This window comes from Carex rostrata, chromosome 1 (genome assembly GCF_964058835.1).
Source record: "Carex rostrata chromosome 1, lpCarRost1.2, whole genome shotgun sequence".
NCBI lineage: Eukaryota > Viridiplantae > Streptophyta > Magnoliopsida > Poales > Cyperaceae > Carex > Carex rostrata.
The window spans coordinates 1,683,409-1,703,552 of NC_135918.1; the positions used below are offsets into that span (position 1 = coordinate 1,683,409).

A 20,144-nucleotide genomic window follows, 5' to 3' on the forward strand; every position below is an offset into this window, starting at 1 on the left:
TCCAAACATATTTTAGTATGGAGGTTAGGTTGAGCGGTTCGGATCGACTATTTGAACTTTGAAAATGATGGAGAGAGATGGAGGCATAATGGAGGCACAAAAACATGGAGGCATTTGAACCCTCCTCATTTTTTATTTTGTAATTTTGAGGGATTTTTTTTTTTCTTTTGAAGAAAAATAAGAGGTCTAGCCATATTTAATTTATGACTTATGAGTGTCGGTTACATAAGAGGTGTAACAATTTGAGGAATTTTCAAAAGCAGTAATTCGAAGAGAATATGTTCTCTATATTAATTATTAAATGCTACATGTACTTTGACTATTTTGTAGCATATATTTTAGATAATAATAGAGAACACTGTAAGAAAAATCACAAAAAGAACATAATACAAAACTTCTTTTTTGTTTTTTAGAAAAAAAAAACTGCAGTATTGTTTTGAAGTCAACATTTTATTTCTTCTTTAATATAATATTTGTTAATGCTTTTCTTTGAATTTTGTTACAATCAACGTGTCATCTCTCCCAAAAATCTTGAAGAGAACAACATTAATGTTTTTAAATTGACCAGACCCTAATAAATCTCGCACTTCTTGGTCAAGTTTAGTTGGCTATTTTGTACTCATATGTTTTTTTGATAGATTGTAAGCTAAATGTATTATGATAGATGGCAATAAGGTTGAACTACAAATACATCTTTGAAATTATTTTTCATGAATAAAAAAATAAGAGTCATTAATTAATCCTTCAGTGAAAACTATATATGACATCCATGATTATAGCTTCAATGCTATAGTTTCAATACGTAAGTTTAAATACTTGAAAAGGTATTATTTCATATGAACTTATTTTTTAACTGACAGTTCAAATAAAGTCAAAATGCACATATTATCATATCCGAACCTACTCTGTTCTCTAAATTCAGACCATTCTTAAACCTGACACAAATCTCAAAACACACCCTATAGTTACAATAGGTAGGGGGTGCATAAAAAAGCTCACGATTTGAAATTCAGTTCATAATTAATTCGGATTCGACTCGCTAATAACTCGAGTTTACTGACTCGGTTGATTTATGAGTCGAATCCAAGTTATCTCCAATTCAGTTTAGAATCAATTCGGTTGGACTCACATCAAATCTTAATCCATATATTCCTAATTTTTGCGTCTCCAAATATTATACATGTTTCCCACAATCTACTGTATTGTAGCTTGAAACTTAAAAATCATCGCTTCTCAATGACTAAATCTTATCTGTTTGGTAATTTTTAATTATGTACTATTTTGATATTTTTGTAATTTTTAATTATGTATTGGCCATTATCTCATTGTGTACTGTCTTCAATTGTGTATTATTTTGATAAACTATGTAATATTTTTTTTGTTAGAATTAAATTAGATTGTCTCACTTTGTACTACATTATGAATCACGAGTCGACTCACCTTGACTCGAGTTGTTCACGAGTTGATTCCAAATTAGAATTTCTGACCCGGAACTGGATTAACAACTTGGACTCAACTCGGCTCATGAATTTGCGAGTTGAATCCAAATTGTTCTCAACTCGGACTCAACTCGGACTCAACTCAGCTCATGAGCAGCCCTAACAATAGGCACCACTTTTCTTTTGGCCTAGCTGGGATTAAATCTGAGCGGTTCTTTATGTATATTGCATGTGCAATATCTGAGGAGATATGTTTCTTAGAGACAGGTACGTCCGGACCTGATGCAGGATGCTCCGGCCTCCAGGCAATGGCTCCAGACTCTAAGATTTAATGGACAAAAACAAAAAATTAGTTTATATATATTAAAAAAAATTAATTTGTATATATTAAAAATAAATAAAATATTAAGGTTGAAATTTTGTATATATAAATGATTCAAACTTTTCTATAAATATATATAATCTATTGACATATCAATAAAAAAATTGTTTATATAAAGATTTCAAAATTTTCTTTCACTCTGAATCTCAAAATCTTCAGAACCAGCTTTGTCCAGAGAGGATGCCACACAATATTACACACCACATTTTTGCTGGTAAAACCATATCCGTATCCGTTTTTATTTTCCGGATACGGATACGGATAGGATATTAGACGGATACGGATACGGATACGGATCGGATATTAACCGGATACGGATACGGATATCCGCTTTTTATAATAGTGAATAACATAATTTTTTTCATAATTCATATTAAATTATATAATATATATCTACTATTCGGATACGGATAATTAAAATTCAAAACCATATCCGTATCTGTATCCGCACGGATATTCGAATATCGGATATCCGTATTAAATTTTCGGATACGGAATCGGATACGGTCGGATAATATCCAACCCGTTTGCACCCCTAGTTTTCGTCCAATTGTGAGAGGTCTCATGAATAGGGAGCGTAAATTTGGTAATTTTGACAAAAGAAACCACAACTTTTTTTATTATAATTTAAAAGGTTTCTCTATAAAGAAAAAAGAAGTTTGAAAAAGTGCATTAAAATATTCGGTCCATGTCATCCTTTTGAATAGGTGCATAGATGATAGGTATACTTAACTACAGATTCATATATTCTAACAAAACTTAACAAAATGGTCTAATTAAAACAGCTCAGATAATTTTATCTGACCAAGCTTCTCTTTGTAGTTATCGCCAAGAATAATATATAGCAGGACTAATTTGATGGTGACAATTAAAACATCCAATTTTATTATCCCACAAATTCAGTATAATATATTTTCAAATTTTGTGCTGATCATGGATAACATCCACATTAGAAAGACATGTTCTTCCAATTAACTAATTTGAAGAAATCTATTTATATAATAAATATTGTGTGACACCTGAGCGTGAATATTTACTATATCTGGGCATTAATTATTTAATAGATTATTAATTTAAAAAGTTAAAAACCGTAATATAAAAATATAAAAATTATATATAAAAAGTTGGGTCTTTATGTATACCATATGCTTAAGTTTCAAAACTGTAGTATTTTTTATTAACCTAGAAGCAATAACTTTCATCTTTTGTATATTATGCTCCCTCCACATCTTTCATAATCTTTCCGTCCACATGCAGTGCAATTAATATTTTTTCTTCACCAAACTACATTGATCAATAAACCTTTATCAATGATCTACTAATTAAAAAAAAATTGAATTAAAAAAATAACCTAAAAATCAACCGAAATCCCCTTACTCTTCTTCCCCTTTCTCTTCCTCCTCAGGTGGAATGATTTATGAGTGGGCAGGAGAGAGAAAATGGAAATTTATAGGGGTCCAATAGCTGTCCGTCCCTCAGTGCGGTAGTTCAGTTCAGGCAGCAGACCGCCCCACTGAGGAGAGACCGAATTCCATAGCAAACCGCCTCACTGAGGGCGGCTAGGTTATTTTTGAAATTATTTGAAAATCAAGGGTAGATTTGCTATATTTTTTAGGATATTTAAAAAAATTTGGCAATTACTATTAGCATTCAATCTTATTTATTATTGTAATGATTCCTACTGTATAATTTCTATTATATAAATAGAGGCTTTGTAGACAGAGAAAAGATACACAAAAATAGAGCATAAAATTATGTTATTATTCTCTATGTCTCTCTTGTTATTCATTTTACTTTTGTTGCAACTTTATTTAATTTTAGAACAAACGGTTCAATAAAATAGCCACGCTAAAAATGACATTGAATCATCTAAGAGCATCTGCATCCTTGGTACTATTAGAGTTTCGAATATGATGTGACAGTTTCTAATTTAGTTTCAGAAATGTGGGAGAGTTCCTTATTTAGAATCTATGCAGTAAAGTTTATTATTAAGAAACTATTTATGAACTTCACGCTGATTAAATGATTGGCTCAATTTTTTTTTTTAATTTGTTGCTGATGTGGCTTAATAGAAACTCTAAAACTAATTTCAGATGTGAGAGTTAAAGATTGAAATTCACGGACAAATTAAATTGATTTGATTGAAATTCACGGAACAATTTTAATAGAAATAAACAACTTCTGCTATTTTGTAACAGAAAATAATATCCGGATTCAAACTCAATTTTTGTGTTACCTTGTGAATCTGAATTCCTTTGTACGACGAGCACTCGCTCGTCAGATTTGGTTATCACAACTTTGCAAGTCATCGTGTTTTCTGTGCTAGACTTTCTATGGTGCCTTATTTTATTAAAATGACAGCAAATCTTCTGATTGAGACATTTTAAATTAATTCATAATCAACGAGTCTCCTTCTTTTTGTTAATGATATCGTGTGATATTGTGCTTTATATTATCGACAATTCATCAACCTTTCAGTTATTTATGACTTTATGTTAACATATATAAATTTGTTAAATTTATTCGATAATTACTGTTGTTCGCTTATTAAAACTAATTCTTAACAAGAAACTGTATGATATGTGTCATGATGTAAATAAAATAATATCAAATAGAAATGTGGGGGTAATACAAGTATATAATATTTACCCCATACACATCTGACATCTTATCAGTTGATAAATCCAGTTATTATCTGTTGATGGCCTATATAAGGATAATGATAAGAAAATCATAAGAATGGGCACACATCCTCTGATGTCCATCCTGTGTAAAACATGTATTTATCTTTTTAGAAGGGTAAATTTTTTCAGAGGTAACTAAACTTTGTACTTTGTTACAAATTAGTCATTCAATTTTGATTTGTTCCAATCAAGTCACTCAACTTTTTATTTGTTCCAACTTAATTACTCTATAACTTTTTCATCCACAATGCTAACAGAATATTCTCATTCTGTTAATATTTTGGACAAAATATACTCACTCTGTTAGAATTTTTGACGGAATGAGCATATTCCGTTAGCGTTTTGGAAGGAATGAGTATATTTCTAATGTTTTGGATGAAAAAATTATAGAGTAACTTGATTGGAACAAATCAAAATTAAATGACTAATTCGTGACAAAGTACAAAGTTTAGTGACCTCTGATGAAATTTACACTTTTCAGAAACTTCTAGAAGACAGAAGGAATATGCAAAGGGGAAGTAGATTAAAAATTCAAGTTAAACACTCCACATTCCACAAGGATGTGATTAGCTTTTGACTGCAACTGGATACTATACAGTAGAATACTTCTACGTGATAATTGTTTAATCAAATTTTGTCATTTATGCTTCTCTTGTGCAGATTGCACATGTCCATATCAGTCCTTCCTTTTGGACATCCGATTATTAACATATAATTTAGTCATAACCTTTTTTTTATTTTGAAAATTTAATTAATCTAGTCAGGACTCTTGAGTATTTGTATTTGAATTTGTCTTCTAAGTAAGATTTATGCTTTAGTGTTCTCAATGGAAAATGACTCACCTCTAGAGAGAGAGAGGGAAGCATGCAATCTGCTTAGAAGCATGTCATGAAAAATTTACTTAGAAGACAAATTTAGGGAAGCATGCAGTTTTGAAATTTTGAAAAAATTAGGGTGTAAATTATTATTTGAATGTGAGATAAGATTAAATTATTATTTTGTAAAAAACCCTTCAATTGCGATGGAAGTCAATTTCTCCTCGTCCTGCTAATAGTTTACTACTATAAAAAAAAAAAAAAGATGGCATAATTTATTCCGGAATCCGGACTCCCATCCTGGAAACTAATTGCGAGAAATCTGCCCGGTTCCGTGTGAGGTTGCCGCCATCCTTTTATTTTTGTTAGTAGTCTAATATAACTCTTTATGGAACGGGTCATATTATGTTGTAAGTTGAGACCCATCACGTCTTGGGCATGACAGACATATGAAGACTAACCGAAAACAGTGTTGTAAAATGCGGCCGCATATATTTATACAGTGATCTTCTGCATATAAAATTTCACGCAGTCAAGTTCATGTAGTTTTGAATATATGAGCATATATATGGTCCATGCAAACTTGAAAAAAACTTAAAAATTGTTTTGCATTTGAGGAGATTAGAATATATAACCTTTATAATATGAAATATAAATTAGTTTTATTTTATCTATATTTCTTTAACAAAATATAGTAAAACCGCATATGTATTTCCGTATACAAATCTACATATACGGCCGCATACCGCATATACAGTATGCAGTGACTTTTTGCATGCATGAACAAAACCACATTTTACAACATTGTCCGAAAGTGAGTCTGATTAAGGCCTAATTAAGTGTCCGTGCGGGCGGTGCTCATACGAATGGAATCTAGTGTATTGAAAAAAGCCGGCAGGTCTAAACCTGAACCGTGGACCGGACCTGGATCAACTTGACCCTTGCTAGCAAGGGTTTGGGCCGAATTTTTCCACTAGACCTGGCCAAATCTGAGACCCACCTAGACCTGGACTGGACCAAACTAAACAGAAACAGACCTGTTTCGGCCAGGAACAATCCACTATTTTTTTTTAAAAAAAAAAAGAAAGATCTGGACCAGACCAGGACCCTACCCGGACCTTGACCAGACCCGGACCAACCCGTGTGAATTTTGGACCATTGGTCTAGCACGGGTTTGGACCAAGTCCTCCAAATTAGACCCGTGCTAACCTGTAGACTCGCCAGACCTGAGGGCCGTGGGAACCGTAACCTGGCCGAGTTCGGACCGACCCTACCCGACCTGACCCGTTTTCAATTTACTAATGGAATCTGAGCTGCAGCATGTGAGGAGAACCTATTAAAAGATATTTGAAAAAACTCTTTTCAAAATATTTTTAAACCGCGAAATTATCAAGATTATAATAATTAATGTTAACATAGATAGTTTCTTTTCCGTAAACAATAAAAAAAAAACCTCTTTTCTTCTTTCTCTTTATTAGTAAAAGAAGATAATTATTTCTCGCCAAAAAAATTAAAAATATATATATATTTTTTGAAAACTTGGTAGTAGCTACCAAGATTCGTGAGGGGGAATCGAACTCTCGACCTTTGAGTATAACAACTTTAGGACATTTTCTTAGCCAATTGTGCTACCTCCTCTTTCAAAAAATTAAAAATATATGGAGAAAATTTTCAATCCATCGCCTATCCCCTGAGAAAGCACACTATGCTGTAGTCTTTTAATTATAATCTAAATATATATTTTGTCATGCTCTGACAATCTTTCTTATTATTTAATTAAGGTCAAATGCATGTTTTAGAAAATTTTGTGCAAATCAGTTTTAAATAATGATGTTTGCTAAAAGTAAATTTTGAGTTTTTTTTGTTAGTAAACATTATTGAAAGTTGCTTCATTGCATCATTGATATCATCTCAAACTGGTACACATATATACAATCAAATGACAGTAATTCTGAGTCAAATGTCATTTTTGAACAAAAGGCCATGAGTTAATCTTCAACAGGTTATCTTAACTATGTAAAAATCTAAATTTTAATTTCTACAGTCCAAGAACCAAATTTTACTAACTTAACTAAAATGTTAGCTACATATTCACTAAGAGATGAACGAAGTGCATGATTACAACTGAATTTTTTTTATGTCAAATTTTATTTTAAGATTTGAAAAAAAAAGTAAGAATTAGGTAGAGAAGGGAGACAGAATTAGCAAGAAAAAGGGGGATAATTTTGATAAGATCGGATCGTGTGGTTTGGAAAAGCTTCGGCAAGATTTCAGTTCTGGCTCCAAACCCTTTTGTAGTTTATAAATTATGCTCATATTATTACTTTAGAATAGGTCAAATTTACAACGAATAGTCGTGTGAGCAATTTAAATATTACTTGATGGTGCAATTTAAGTATTGTTTGATCTCTAAGTTAAAATATGCTTGAGATCAAATTTTATAGTTTTAAGATTTTTATTTTAACAAAGATGGATATTTTAGATGATTCAGAATTTTATGAAAAATAATGATTTTACCTATCTCAAAATATAGTAATTTTTTTTCAAAATATATAAAATTTGATCTCCAAGCACATTTCAATATAAAAATCATTTTCAGTAGTTTGGATCGACGATTTAAACTTTAAAACATAGATGAGAATGTGAGACATAATTGGAATACAATAACAATGAGAAATTTTAACCTACTCATTAGCATTTTAATTGCAATGTTTTTTCTTCATTAGCATCTATCTCAACGGCCTTCCTTTAATTATTTTATTGATTTTAATTGGAAAAAATAGGAAAGGCAAATTCTTAAGTGAATATGTAGCAAATCTATAACTAGTGTCATTTGCAATCAAAAGAGGTATTACTATCTTATTGAAACAAATTCTATCACAATTGAACAAATGCATTTATTTAAGGGAATTTTTTTTTGAACTTGAACTTTTTAATTATTAGCAAGTTTTTTATGTAATACATAATACACCTTACTTTCATTATATAAATTTCACTGTACATGATGTGCCTTTTTTTAAAAAAAAATAAGTGACAATTTTGCCACCAATTTCATTATTGAAACAAAGAATTTTGTACAACCTAAATATACATTTTTTTAATAAGAAAGATAGAGATCTAGCATACCAACTTTCATTTTAATGGCTATAAAGAACTCTCATTCAAATTTTGAATTCACCACCTTCCACAAAAAAATGGATCCGAATCTGCTGAAATCCGAGGTCAGTACTGTTCACCCTGAAATCCCTGCAATCCGAATCCAACCGTCGAACTGTTTCGAGATACGTGCAAGGAAAAACCAACTGTTTTGAGATGCGTGCTAAAAAAAAATTCAATGGCTGGATTTCGGATTGCAGGAATTTCAGGGTGAACAGTACCCAATTTCAGAATTTCAGCTGATTTATTTTCCAAAAAAAATACAACTCAATACTTACAATATAATCTACTCCCTCCACCCCCCTGGCCCCCTCTAATGCAAATCAGCATTATTCCCTCCTATCATCACTTCTACTCCAACTCAATACCAGTTTGTAGTAAAAGCAATACTTAAATTAGATGAAACTTTATTGTTAGTCCATCTAAATGTTCAACAACACACCTATATATAAACTTAATTTTAATTTTCAACTTTATTCGTGTTGTTTTGAAAAAAATACTGTCAACATATATAGTTAAAATAACCATTGTCAAATACTGAAGTATGTTAAAATTCTTTTCGGTATAGTTTCTCATTAATTAATATATATGCAATTATGCCTTATATATTATAATTTCTTTATCACGATTGCATAAAAAAAAAGGGGGAGAATGAAGCGGTCAAGTAGCAGGATTAGATTTTGTTTTGCAAACAGCAGGATTATATAAAAGGGCAATATAGGAAGTGGAACTGCCAATCAGGGTATAACTATAATCCAATTATTTTACTTTTTGTTTTTTGTTTTTTTGCATCAAACAATTATTTTACAATTGATGATAGGCAGGCAGGTAGCTTCTATTGGTGAAACATGCTGATTTGAAATGTCCCAATAATTGATCATATTGCAAAAGGATGACCCATTGAAAAATGTCATTTCCATACTTTTGTTAATTCGTTTGTTCATTTTTTACTTCTGAACTAGAGAGATTTCATTACCAAGAGGAGATGTACGCAAACGCAATTTCCAAAACCATAATAAAATAAAATAAATTAATGTCAACAGCAAGGAAAATGTGATTCGGGAATTAATTATGGTAGTTGACTTAAAATTAACTCTTTGTAATTTCAAAATTAATTATGGAAAATTGTTTTTGTTTTTGTCAAATGAAAAGTGGACTATTTGACAATTTCAAGGTAATGAAATTGTCCAATTAATGCAGTAAGGAATTTAGAATTTTCTATTTACAGTTCATTATACATGCCCCACATTTACTAGCCTCTTTTCTAATTAAAGAGTATCCTAATGGAATTATAAATTTATAACAGAAGCTTATAAGATAATTTTCTCTAGTTTTAAAGACTATCAAATTCGAGTAGTAGAACAGTATCTTCTTCTATTCTAAACCAAGTCTAAATACCATATATTAAGACAAGATAGGTGAAACACATTTAAATTAATAGAAGATATTGTTAATTTATAAACACAACGCTAGAAGGGAGTAAAAAACAAAGGGAAATTTAACTTTTGATGCTGAACATTTCTTTAAAGAGTAGAGTTAAAATGTATTATTGGTTTTGTGCCTTAATTATACCTCACGTCTCTATCTTTGTTTACAAAGTTTTTAGAAACCCATACTAATTCGCACCGTTCATCTTGTTCTACATATTAAAATGTTCTTAGAAACCAAATTATATATTTTTTGAAATTTTTTTACTATTTTTTTTAGATAGGTACAAAATCACTGCATCTGGACCATCCAAAAACAGTGATTTTTGTACCTATCTAAAAAAATAGTAAAAAAATTACAAAAAAAATATAAAATTTGGTCTCTAAGCACATTTTAATATGTAGAACAAGATGAACGGTTCGGATCGACTGTTTGAACTTTGTTGACTGAGATAAAGACGTGAGGTATGATTGGAGCACAAAACCAATTATGCATTTTAACCCTTCTCTTCTTTAAAAAACCAAATTAGGTATCAAACTTTTAATTGTGCAAATTATTACTTAAGGATTTATAGTTAAAAATAAAATCAATTTAGTCTTAGACAAAATTGACATCTAAATTTTTATTTGCACCGAGTTGGTCTTTGAAAAAATAATAAACTTAAGAAACTAATTAATAGAGGAGTAAATTAATTATTTTGAAAAAGAAATCAGTACTAATTTCTTTTTAAATTTTTTTAATCATTTATAATTTTATTAAAACTATAATTAATTTTAATTAAATTAGTTATAATTTTCTACCCCTCTATGTATAAAAAGTATAACCAATATTTGTACAATTTGTTTCAGCATAGTACTTTCTTGTTTTTTGTTTGTTTTTATTATTTTCGCAAAATGCTTCGACGGGGAACCATGGATCCTAAAATCACGTCCATTCTTGTCTTCGCTTCTAGTCTTCTAGATGATACGGCGGCATAGGTTTGTCAAACGCAATTCTCCTTTTCTTGTTGATGAATCCACCTATCCAATTTTTTAAAGGAAACAAATTGCCCAACTATTCTAAAGTATAGTAGCTTGTTTTGACTCTATTCCATGGACCCCACACTAATTCTCATTCACAGAGATATCTCATATTTTGCGTGACTTTTAGGAAAATCTCAACCGTTGTTGTACGTTCTGCGCGAATCTCAAAGTGCAAATAATACTGCCCCCCTACGTCACCCCGAATAGGTACCGGACACGTCGGTCACGCAAAATTTGAGACATCTCAGAGGATACGTCAGAGGATACGCACTCACCCCACACTCCCTCTGTTCCATGATGAAATACAAAACGTTCCTAATTTACCCTTGACCTCTTTAAAAGCTTTCAATCTTTTTCTCACCATACCAGAGCAGCAGAGCTCATTTTCTCTCCTAAACTCTTCTCTTCCTTCCATCTCATCCCCACACAGATGTCACCATCCAATACAGAAATCAAGAGCGATACCTCTGGAGATGTAGACCCACCGGCCGAGTCATACCGGCTCCCATTTGGAGCAGAAATCGATTGGATTGATGTGCACAAGGTCTACGAACGAGATGATTCGGTGAAAGAAACCACAAATCCTAAGTCTCATAGTCATCTTCATAACTCAAAGAACGTCGGGTCTAACTCGCAGAGGTTCTCGGGTAACCTGAAGCCGGGGATCATTGGTCTCCCGGGAAATATACAAAATTCAAGCATATTGGGGCACAGCGCAAGACGACCTTCATGTGTTCGAATGATCCCACAAAAGGTTTGTTAGACTACATTTTTTTGTTGCCTTCCTTGAGGCACAACTGGTTGTGCAACTGAGTTATGTTCCTCTGTTTCTCACGCAACCCCCTGTTTTTTTTTTGGTTCCAACTTTGAAGTCTCTCTCTGTCTTTTACTTCCGCAGTCAACTATTTGAACCAGAATACCAGACAGTAGCAATAAAGAAACGTTTATTCTATGATGCACCTCAAGTAAATGCAAATCATACTGGCTGAAGATATAGTCGTCGAATTATTGCTTTTATCATCAATATTACATAGAATTGTTTGGGTAAAACAAATTAAACTTGACAACACCCCTAATATCCTTCTGAAATATGAATTATTGAGTTATGTTAAGACTATTGGAGCTTAAAGTAATCAGTAACGCAAGATTTTGATGTGGAAAATTCAAATACTTGCAAAATCCTAACATTTTCCAATTTCATGTGCACAAGCAGAATAGCAGCGGTGGAAAACTGTCTGCACTGGAGGCAGAGCCGGGATCACCGAAGGTCTCGTGTATGGGGAAGGTTTTGTCAGAGAAACCGAAAGGTCCCAGTCAGCTTCGCCGAAAATCTAAAGCCAAGAATTCTCCCAGATCAGCTGCCAAGAAAACACCGGCGAAAACAGAACACAAGGTACCTGGGTGCCTTTCTCGAATGGCCAGGATCTTCTGTGGCAGCAAGAAAAGAGCCATGGATGTTGCAGACGAATCAATACGCCTGGATAATGGAGGTGATTTCTCCGTGAGTGCAAGGATCAGTTTCGGGAAAGATAATAAGATGAAAGGAAGGATATCTTTTGAGAGAGATGTTGATGCAAAAGAAACAGTCATTATAGAAAATGAAAGGCATTCTCCGGTACCGGTGCCGGGAATTGGTGGAATCAAGAGGTTTGCATCAGGGAGGAAAGTTGAGTGGAATTTTGAGGCGGAAACCGATAATTTCAATGTAGAGAAGGATGTTGATGTAAAGGAAAGGAGCACTTTGGACCATGAAAAGGATACTCCGGTTCCTGTGTTGGTTCTAGGACTCGGCGGATTGAAGAGGTTTGCATCAGGGAGAAAAGTTGATTGGAATTACGAGACAGAGATCGATGGAGGAAACTATGTGAAAGACGAGTCAAACGAAAATAACAAACTTGAAAATAATGATGTAAAGAAAATAAATAGTTTGGAAAAGGAAACTGATACTTCTGTCGCTGTGCCAGTATTGGGTAGTATAATGAATAAATTTACATCAGGGAGGAAATTGGATTGGAATTTTGAAGTGGAGGATGGAGGATGGATGACAAAAGAAGAGGCGAAAGAAAGTAATCCCTTGGAGAAGAGTGATGATGATAAGAAAATGAATACTTTTGAAAAGAAAATTGGTACGCAATTACCTGTGCCAGTTCTGGGGATTGGTATGATGAAAAGGTTTCCATCGGGAAGGAAGGTGGAGTGGAGCTTTGAGGTGGATACTGATAAAGGATACATTACAAATGAAGAAGCCAAAGAAATAAAGACTTTGAAAAAAGATGATGATGTCAAGGAAAAGGATCCTTTGGTGGCTGTGTCAGTACCAGAAATTGGCGCAATGAAGAGGTTTGCATCAGGAAGGAAGCTAGATTGGGACTTTGAGATGGAGGCTCATAATACAACAGAGGTGAAAGAAATGAAAATTTTGAAAAAAGATGATGATGCGAAGGTAACAAACACCGTGGAGAAGGAAAAGGATACTGCAGTGGTTGTATCACTTCCAAGGATTGGCTCCATGAAGAGGTTTGCATCTGGAAGGAAGGTGGATTGGAACTTTGAGATAGAATTTGATAATGCAGACGAGGCAAAAGAAAATGATACTTTGCAAACGAATGTTGATGCCAAGGAAAATAATATTTTGAAAAAGGAAACGGATGCACCGGTGACAGTGACACCGCCTGGGATTGGTGGAATGAGGAAGTTCAAATCAGGGAGGAAGCTGGATCGAACCTTTGAGGTGAAAGGCGCAAGGCAGAAGTCTGGCATGAAATGAGGGTAATTTTATGAGAAAAAGAAAAAGCAGGGTAGTATGGTAAGATTGTAAAGTATTAGATTATTCTGATTTTTGCGATTTGTGTGTGTATACGTGCAATACCTGTATGATATGATGTAAATTTTAAATTTTGATATGGAGATGTGTGCTTTTAGAAAACATATACAACTCTAATTTTAGAATTATTTACCTCTCTTACCAGAAATATAATCAACACATATATGAAGTCTGATATTGTTTTGTTGCAGGAAATTAAAACTCCAATTTTGTTCATTTCCCCTTCTCCAACGAAAATTGGAACATATTTTAAAATCGAAGAATGACACGAATAATATTAGCTCAAGTAGGAATACTCCATTTACTTGTAAGAGAAATTTTTTTTTTTTAAAAAAAAAAAAAAAAAAATCTCTTTCATCTACCTCATAACGAGTATGGATCAATAATTTTTTTTTTCGGAAAGTAAATTTTATTACAGTGTATCTTGCATGGAGTGAAACACATCCCTTATTCTTTTTTCAGTTTCTCCTTTGTCTTCGTTAACTCTTAACATCAAATTAAAGCATCCTTTGAGCTGCAATGGGGGAAAAAAAAGCTGGAATGAAGTGCTGTGCTGCTGATTGCAAAGGATGAATTATCATATTTTTCTTCAAGTTCTTTAATTTATGCATGGTTGCTCAGTCTATAAATCAGGTTTTCATGACTCATAAAAGATCCTTTTTATGCTTTATAATTCGTGCAAGATTCACTTTTCAATATACATGATCCACCTTTTTCTGGCATCATAATCATGTCACTGCAATGGATGAGGAATAGGCGATAGGTCATTGCCGGGCATTCGCATTTCCTCAAAAAAAAAAAAAAAACAAAACAAAATGACTCAATTTGTATAGAAATAAGTTCATCAATCAAGTAAATGAAATTTTGGATAACTCTATATCGATCATACTTTGGAAAGGATCGGCATGAATCATGAAAAAACGAAACATAAACAATTTAAATTAGAACACAACTACAATGTGAGGTTTGAAATAATTAATGAAGCCTGATTTGGCAGCAATTTTCATCCTAGTGCATTCAAATTAGGCTTATTTATTCTTCACGTTGGCCACCTTGTCGTAGACTTTCACAATGTATACCGATATTGAGAGGTTGAGGGTTACGAGTGTTATATGCTTCCTCAAGTGGGGTCAGCAAGGCTGAACCTTGCTCCTCGCTCAATGTCCTTTATCTATAAATTTAAAATTAAGGGCGATGCTATTTTGAGAACACTATTTTGATTATTGAAAGCTGAGAGAAATTTTTCTTGCTCGGTTTTTAATGTACATAGTCTCCCTATTTCGTGCATCACAATCATGTCACTGCGGCCAGTGTTCACATTCCTCCCAAGATAATAAATAATTTGAGTCACATCACACAAATATAGTTCACATTTTTTTTTTTAAATCCTAACAAATGTTACAAAGTCATGAGCGGGTCTCGAACGTAACAAGAATGAGATACTTTTCGCGAGGATAAAAAAATGACTTTTTGCGACGGATTACTCTCATTGTTCAGCTTTTTCTTTTTGCGACAGACTACTCTCATCACACAAAAGTGTCTACTTTGTTGTAGTAACTCTCGATCTTTTAGCCACAATTCTAAGATTTTTTTTTTTAGCTAATTGTGCTACCGCCTCATTCCAATATAGTTCACTTTTTCATGTAGAAATAAGTTTCATTAATCCAAAAAAATTAATTTTGAAAAATTCATTGTCATACCTTGAAAAGGAAGACATAAATCATGAAAAACTGAAACAAACAAAAACATTACAACCGGTGGAATGCCAAGCACTTCTCTCAACATGCTATTCTTGCCAAAGTACATAATTAATTCCATTATAATTCAAATTAGAACACAACTACAATGTGAGATTTGAAATAATGAAGCCTGATTTCACAACAATTTTCATCCTAGTGCATTCAAATTAGGCTCATTTCTTCTTCGCGTTCAAAACCCTGTTGTAGGCTTGCACAACACGGCCATTGAGAGATTGAATGGGACGGGCGTTCGGTGCTCCCCCGTATGAGGCCATCAACTTTTTACCTTGATCCACGCTCATGGTCCTTACCTACACAATTTAAAATTAAAGGAAGATTATTATAGAAATTTAAGTAAGACATGCTAACAATCCGATGCAAACAGAAGGGCTAAATTGCATATGTGCTACTGTGGATATATAGCTGACAGACCAAACAATGTTCTCACTTCTCAGTACTGATTTTTATAATCTTGGTGTATAAAATAATGAAATTACCTCGCTCAAGATGTTCCAGAGGATGTTCTCAGTGCATGGCGGGGTAGTGAGTGAACCGACATAGCGGTAATACTTGGAAGTAGTGACTTTCAGTGAACGAGAGTGAATAAGACCAGCTGAGATGCGTGCCTCCTGCTGCTCACTGCATGACTCCAATAATTGAGGCAACTTGGCGTCAATCTATATATATATGCATGTCAATTGAACAAACTTATGTCACGATAACTTTCACAAATGATAAGTGTGAAACAAATTAAGTTGCTAAATTTAGCACTTTACATTCCATGTAAAATCTCAAAAATTGACCCTTGGGTCATGCAAAAGAGAGAAAAAAAAAGGTAGTTTAAAACCTCGAGCTAATTAACTTGAATGTACCTGGTAGAGGAAATGGTCGGCCTCTCCAAAATTGTACAGGATTGACACTATCGCGACCTTGTTGTCCGTGCTCTCATGCAGCAAATGGACCTCAGCCGCGAAACTATATATTTTTGCAATAAAATGACCAAAAAAATGATAAGAATTCATAAAGTATATATATTAATTTCTCATCAATTAATGTTCTAAATAACTATTAGCATGAGTCCGTGGTTGAGGCATCAACAAATTAGGCTATATATATTAATTTGTGTTGCTTTATTTTTAATTATATGAACCTCAAATTAATATCAAAAGTCTTACGCTCTTATTCAATGTTTTTTGGAGCATATATAAATGAGGATAAGTCACCTATTGACCAATGATGACGTTGCCAAATTAACATTGATAAATCAAGCATATATAGACAAGTGGTAACATGATTAACTGAATTAATCATTATTTTTAATGCAATTTACCACATTCTAATCAATTTTAATATATATAAACACACACATACATATTAAAAAACTAATGTTCATATATAAGCAACTTGCGTTATATATGATATGCGGATGTGAAGTATAACAATAATTTAGTACCGCATAATTTCTCTCGATTAAATTAAAATATCTTTCACAAAAAAAATTAAATAACTATATATTTATATTTATTTTGTTGTAGGGAAAAATTCCCGTGTCTCTATTGATCATATCTATAAGGGCATGTTGGTCTATTATGAAATTTTGTGGATGGGATTTTACGGGTTTGAGAACTTACTATGTATTTAATTTGCGTGAACTTATATTTATAGATATACATAAGAATGTGATGAAATGAGTGTTTTTACTATGAGATTAGTTGTGAAAAATCTTAATCTATATTAAAAATATGTATTTCTATTTAAATTTTTCACATATTTAAAAAAAAAAAAAATAGAACAATAATGTGCTGTAAAAAAATATAATGTAATTTGTAAAACAAAACAAAAAAACACTAGTATATATCCAGATCTGGTCAGAACCGAAAGGAAAAATTAATAGGGGATAACTTATATATAAAACCCTTGTCCCATAGACTTTTAATGTAAAGTATGAGAGAGGAGAAAGAGTGACTCAACTATTTAAGTAAAAATTAGAGGTCAGCCAGCTATTTAATTATTTAATATTTAAAAAAAATATTATTTGCATTTTGAATATGCGACCTTTCACACAGAATATTACTTGTCTTTTGAAAATTTTCACAAAAGCTGCAAAATTGTAAGAAAGAGTCAAACTCTCAACTTTTAGATAACCAATAATTCTAAGACTTTTTTTTCTAACCAACTGTGTTGCCTCTCATTTCTTAAGATATTGCTTATGTCACCAGAACAAATGTCAGTTCTTAATTTTAGATCTTGACATAGTTACGGACAAATCTGAAGTACATGAGATATTTGTATTTCCGCAGATTATTAAAGTCTAATATTCCTCTAATTTGGTTTATTAAAGTCTCAAATTTGATTTTTCTGTTACAGCCTAACTGATAAGTACAATAAAACAGTAAATCGTTATCCTGTCGAATTAAACCTAATGTTTATAGTATCCTGTCGAATTAGGCCTTTTTACAAGGCCCGTACCTTATGTTATATGGGCTGGGCCTGTCAGTGTACATCGTGAGTTTTTTATATCATGTACCATACGGATGAAACAGGGGAAAAGAAATGGACGCTTGTCATTTGCCACGGAATCACATTATAATTCTTAAGAGAATTTTGATCCAAAATAATAAAATATAATAAGATAATAGTAGTATTATCTTAAATTTATAAATCACAGATGTCATGTCATCAATTTTATATACATAACAAAATGATTTTTTTTTTTTTAAAAAGTAGAGTTTGTTATTGCATATGTGATGCATGCGGTTGCAATTTTATATACTTCATACCTTTTACCATCAATAGTATGTTCAGAAGGAAAATGCCAGCGCAATTGCTTCAAGGCGTATTTCTTTCCATCAATAACAGCTGAACCAGCATCACTTGTGTAAACTAGCTACATATTTAACAATAATTGCATCTGTATCAATGATTCCACCCCTCTAAATACGCTTCTGAGGCTGACATGAGGATGTATCAGCCCCACAAGTATTGGTAGTCTATGAATGATCTTTAAAGTACTTTAAAAAAAGGAAAGTTTCTTGTTCAATTTCTGATTTATAGCACAATATATAAGCCCATTTGACGGATAATTCAATTTGGCTTCCTATTGGAAGAACTACAAATTGACAATATCAATCCTTGGTAGCATCAGGAAGAAATGCAAGATTTTTGCGTACCCCGAGGTTATGTCCATTAGCAATGAGGGTTGCATTGGCGGCAATATAGTCTCTTTTCAGACTTTCTATCGAGGAATTGAATGCAGTTGCATTGGTCTGAATGTTGATGGGAGATTGTTGGGCCCCCTTTTCGCATAGTTCAAATGCTGAGGTGAGGTGGCCCCAGTTTTTAGGACCCAGCTGCACTTTATCGTCGTAACTGTATTGCACATATCCTTGAACATTGCATTTTGAGAGAGAGAGATTGTTAGATATTTAGATACTGGATGGTTATACTTCAGCATGGTGAGTATAGTTATTGTCTAATTTGTAATGCATATCATATCTAATAGTTATATTAGTATTGTATAATCACAGCGATGTTTAACAAACTAACCATATATATAGTGTAATTAAGGTGCACAGACATGCATGCAAGCAGTCAAACTATTTTTTTTTTCTAACAAAGAGACTGCTTTGTTTAACACTTTTATTTTAAAAAAACTAGTAAATTGTGCACCAATTAGAGATGGATCTAGAATCGATCAGTTTTAAGATCTTATGAAGAAAGAAAATAATTAATAAATAAATTATATTTTATAAAATAATCCTGAAATCAAATTAAAAATCTTTCATACCAGATGAATAAGGACTGTCAAGATAAGGATTGCCAAGAGCACAGGAGAGAGCCAAGAGATATGATATGATTGCAAACGCGAAGAAGACATTGTAGGAAGCCATTTCTTGTCTTTTTCTCGGATCTATCTCTTTTGAAGGCTGTATCTATCTGTTAATGGCTATGTATATGGAACTAGATAGAAGATTAAATGGTCATCAGTTGTGCATCAAGCCAAATTTAGACAGAGTATCAACTGTCAAAAGGGTGGCAGCGGTTCAATGGCCAGGTTTATTCTCTTTCTTAAATATAGCTAAATATAGGAGGTTGAGTCTTTTGGTCTCTGCCCTATCTGTTGCATCTAATGTTCCTAGTCTTGCGCAATTGCTGATACACACAAAATAAAGATTGATTCGTGGGTACGAGCAACTTGAGTGGTATGTACAAAAACCTCGCTTAGTTATCATTTTTGGCATGAAATACTAGACAAATTTGTTTTGTATTTTTTTTTTAATTTCATGACAGGAGCATAAAAGTAGGTCCGATGAGCTTTTTTCCTAGGTAACAAATAGTTCCATTGTATATTGCATTACAAAAAGATGCAGATAACTATGGGACTCTTGACAATATCTTGACAATGAAATATGAACCATCGGATTTAGAATTTGATAATCATGATGAAAGACAAGCATTGTTAGCAACAACACGTCCATTTACAACTTCCATCAATTTTGTTTATTATTTGTTATTGTTTTCTTTACTTTTCCTACTTCTAAACTTGCTTTAGCTCAAATGTATTGAGCACATTGCATTTATCTTGTAAACGGTTACAACACCGCATCACTAGTACAAAAAACCCCTTCACTGACTGTTCAAATACCCCTACACCG

At 32.7% G+C, this 20,144-nt stretch overlaps 2 protein-coding genes and 1 long non-coding RNA gene across 3 annotated transcripts in view; 2 read left to right on the forward strand and 1 right to left on the reverse strand.

Moving 5' to 3' along the window:
• Nucleotides 1–1,462, forward strand: part of LOC144551308 (uncharacterized) — an 80,442-nt gene extending 78,980 nt beyond the window's left edge. The window contains exon 3 of the long non-coding RNA XR_013510798.1: nt 1,452–1,462. This is a non-coding gene — a long non-coding RNA (uncharacterized LOC144551308). The remainder of the gene's footprint in view (nt 1–1,451) is intronic.
• A 9,780-nt stretch (nt 1,463–11,242) lies between these two features.
• On the forward strand, nt 11,243–13,695 carry LOC144551230 (uncharacterized). Its single transcript, XM_078299118.1, has 2 exons — nt 11,243–11,680; nt 12,140–13,695. Exons 1-2 carry the CDS (start codon nt 11,357–11,359, stop codon nt 13,691–13,693), a joined length of 1,878 nt encoding a protein of 625 aa, XP_078155244.1. The 5' UTR covers nt 11,243–11,356; the 3' UTR covers nt 13,694–13,695.
• Nucleotides 13,696–15,432: 1,737 nt separating this feature from the next.
• Nucleotides 15,433–19,394, reverse strand: LOC144565003 (alpha carbonic anhydrase 7-like). The gene is made up of 6 exons (XM_078314618.1): nt 19,277–19,394; nt 18,660–18,874; nt 18,270–18,376; nt 16,362–16,464; nt 15,987–16,166; nt 15,433–15,800 (listed from the first exon to the last, which is right to left on the reverse strand). The coding sequence occupies exons 1-6, from the start codon at nt 19,377–19,379 to the stop codon at nt 15,663–15,665; spliced, it is 846 nt and encodes a 281-aa protein (XP_078170744.1). The 5' UTR covers nt 19,380–19,394; the 3' UTR covers nt 15,433–15,662.
• Nucleotides 19,395–20,144: the final 750 nt, after the last annotated feature.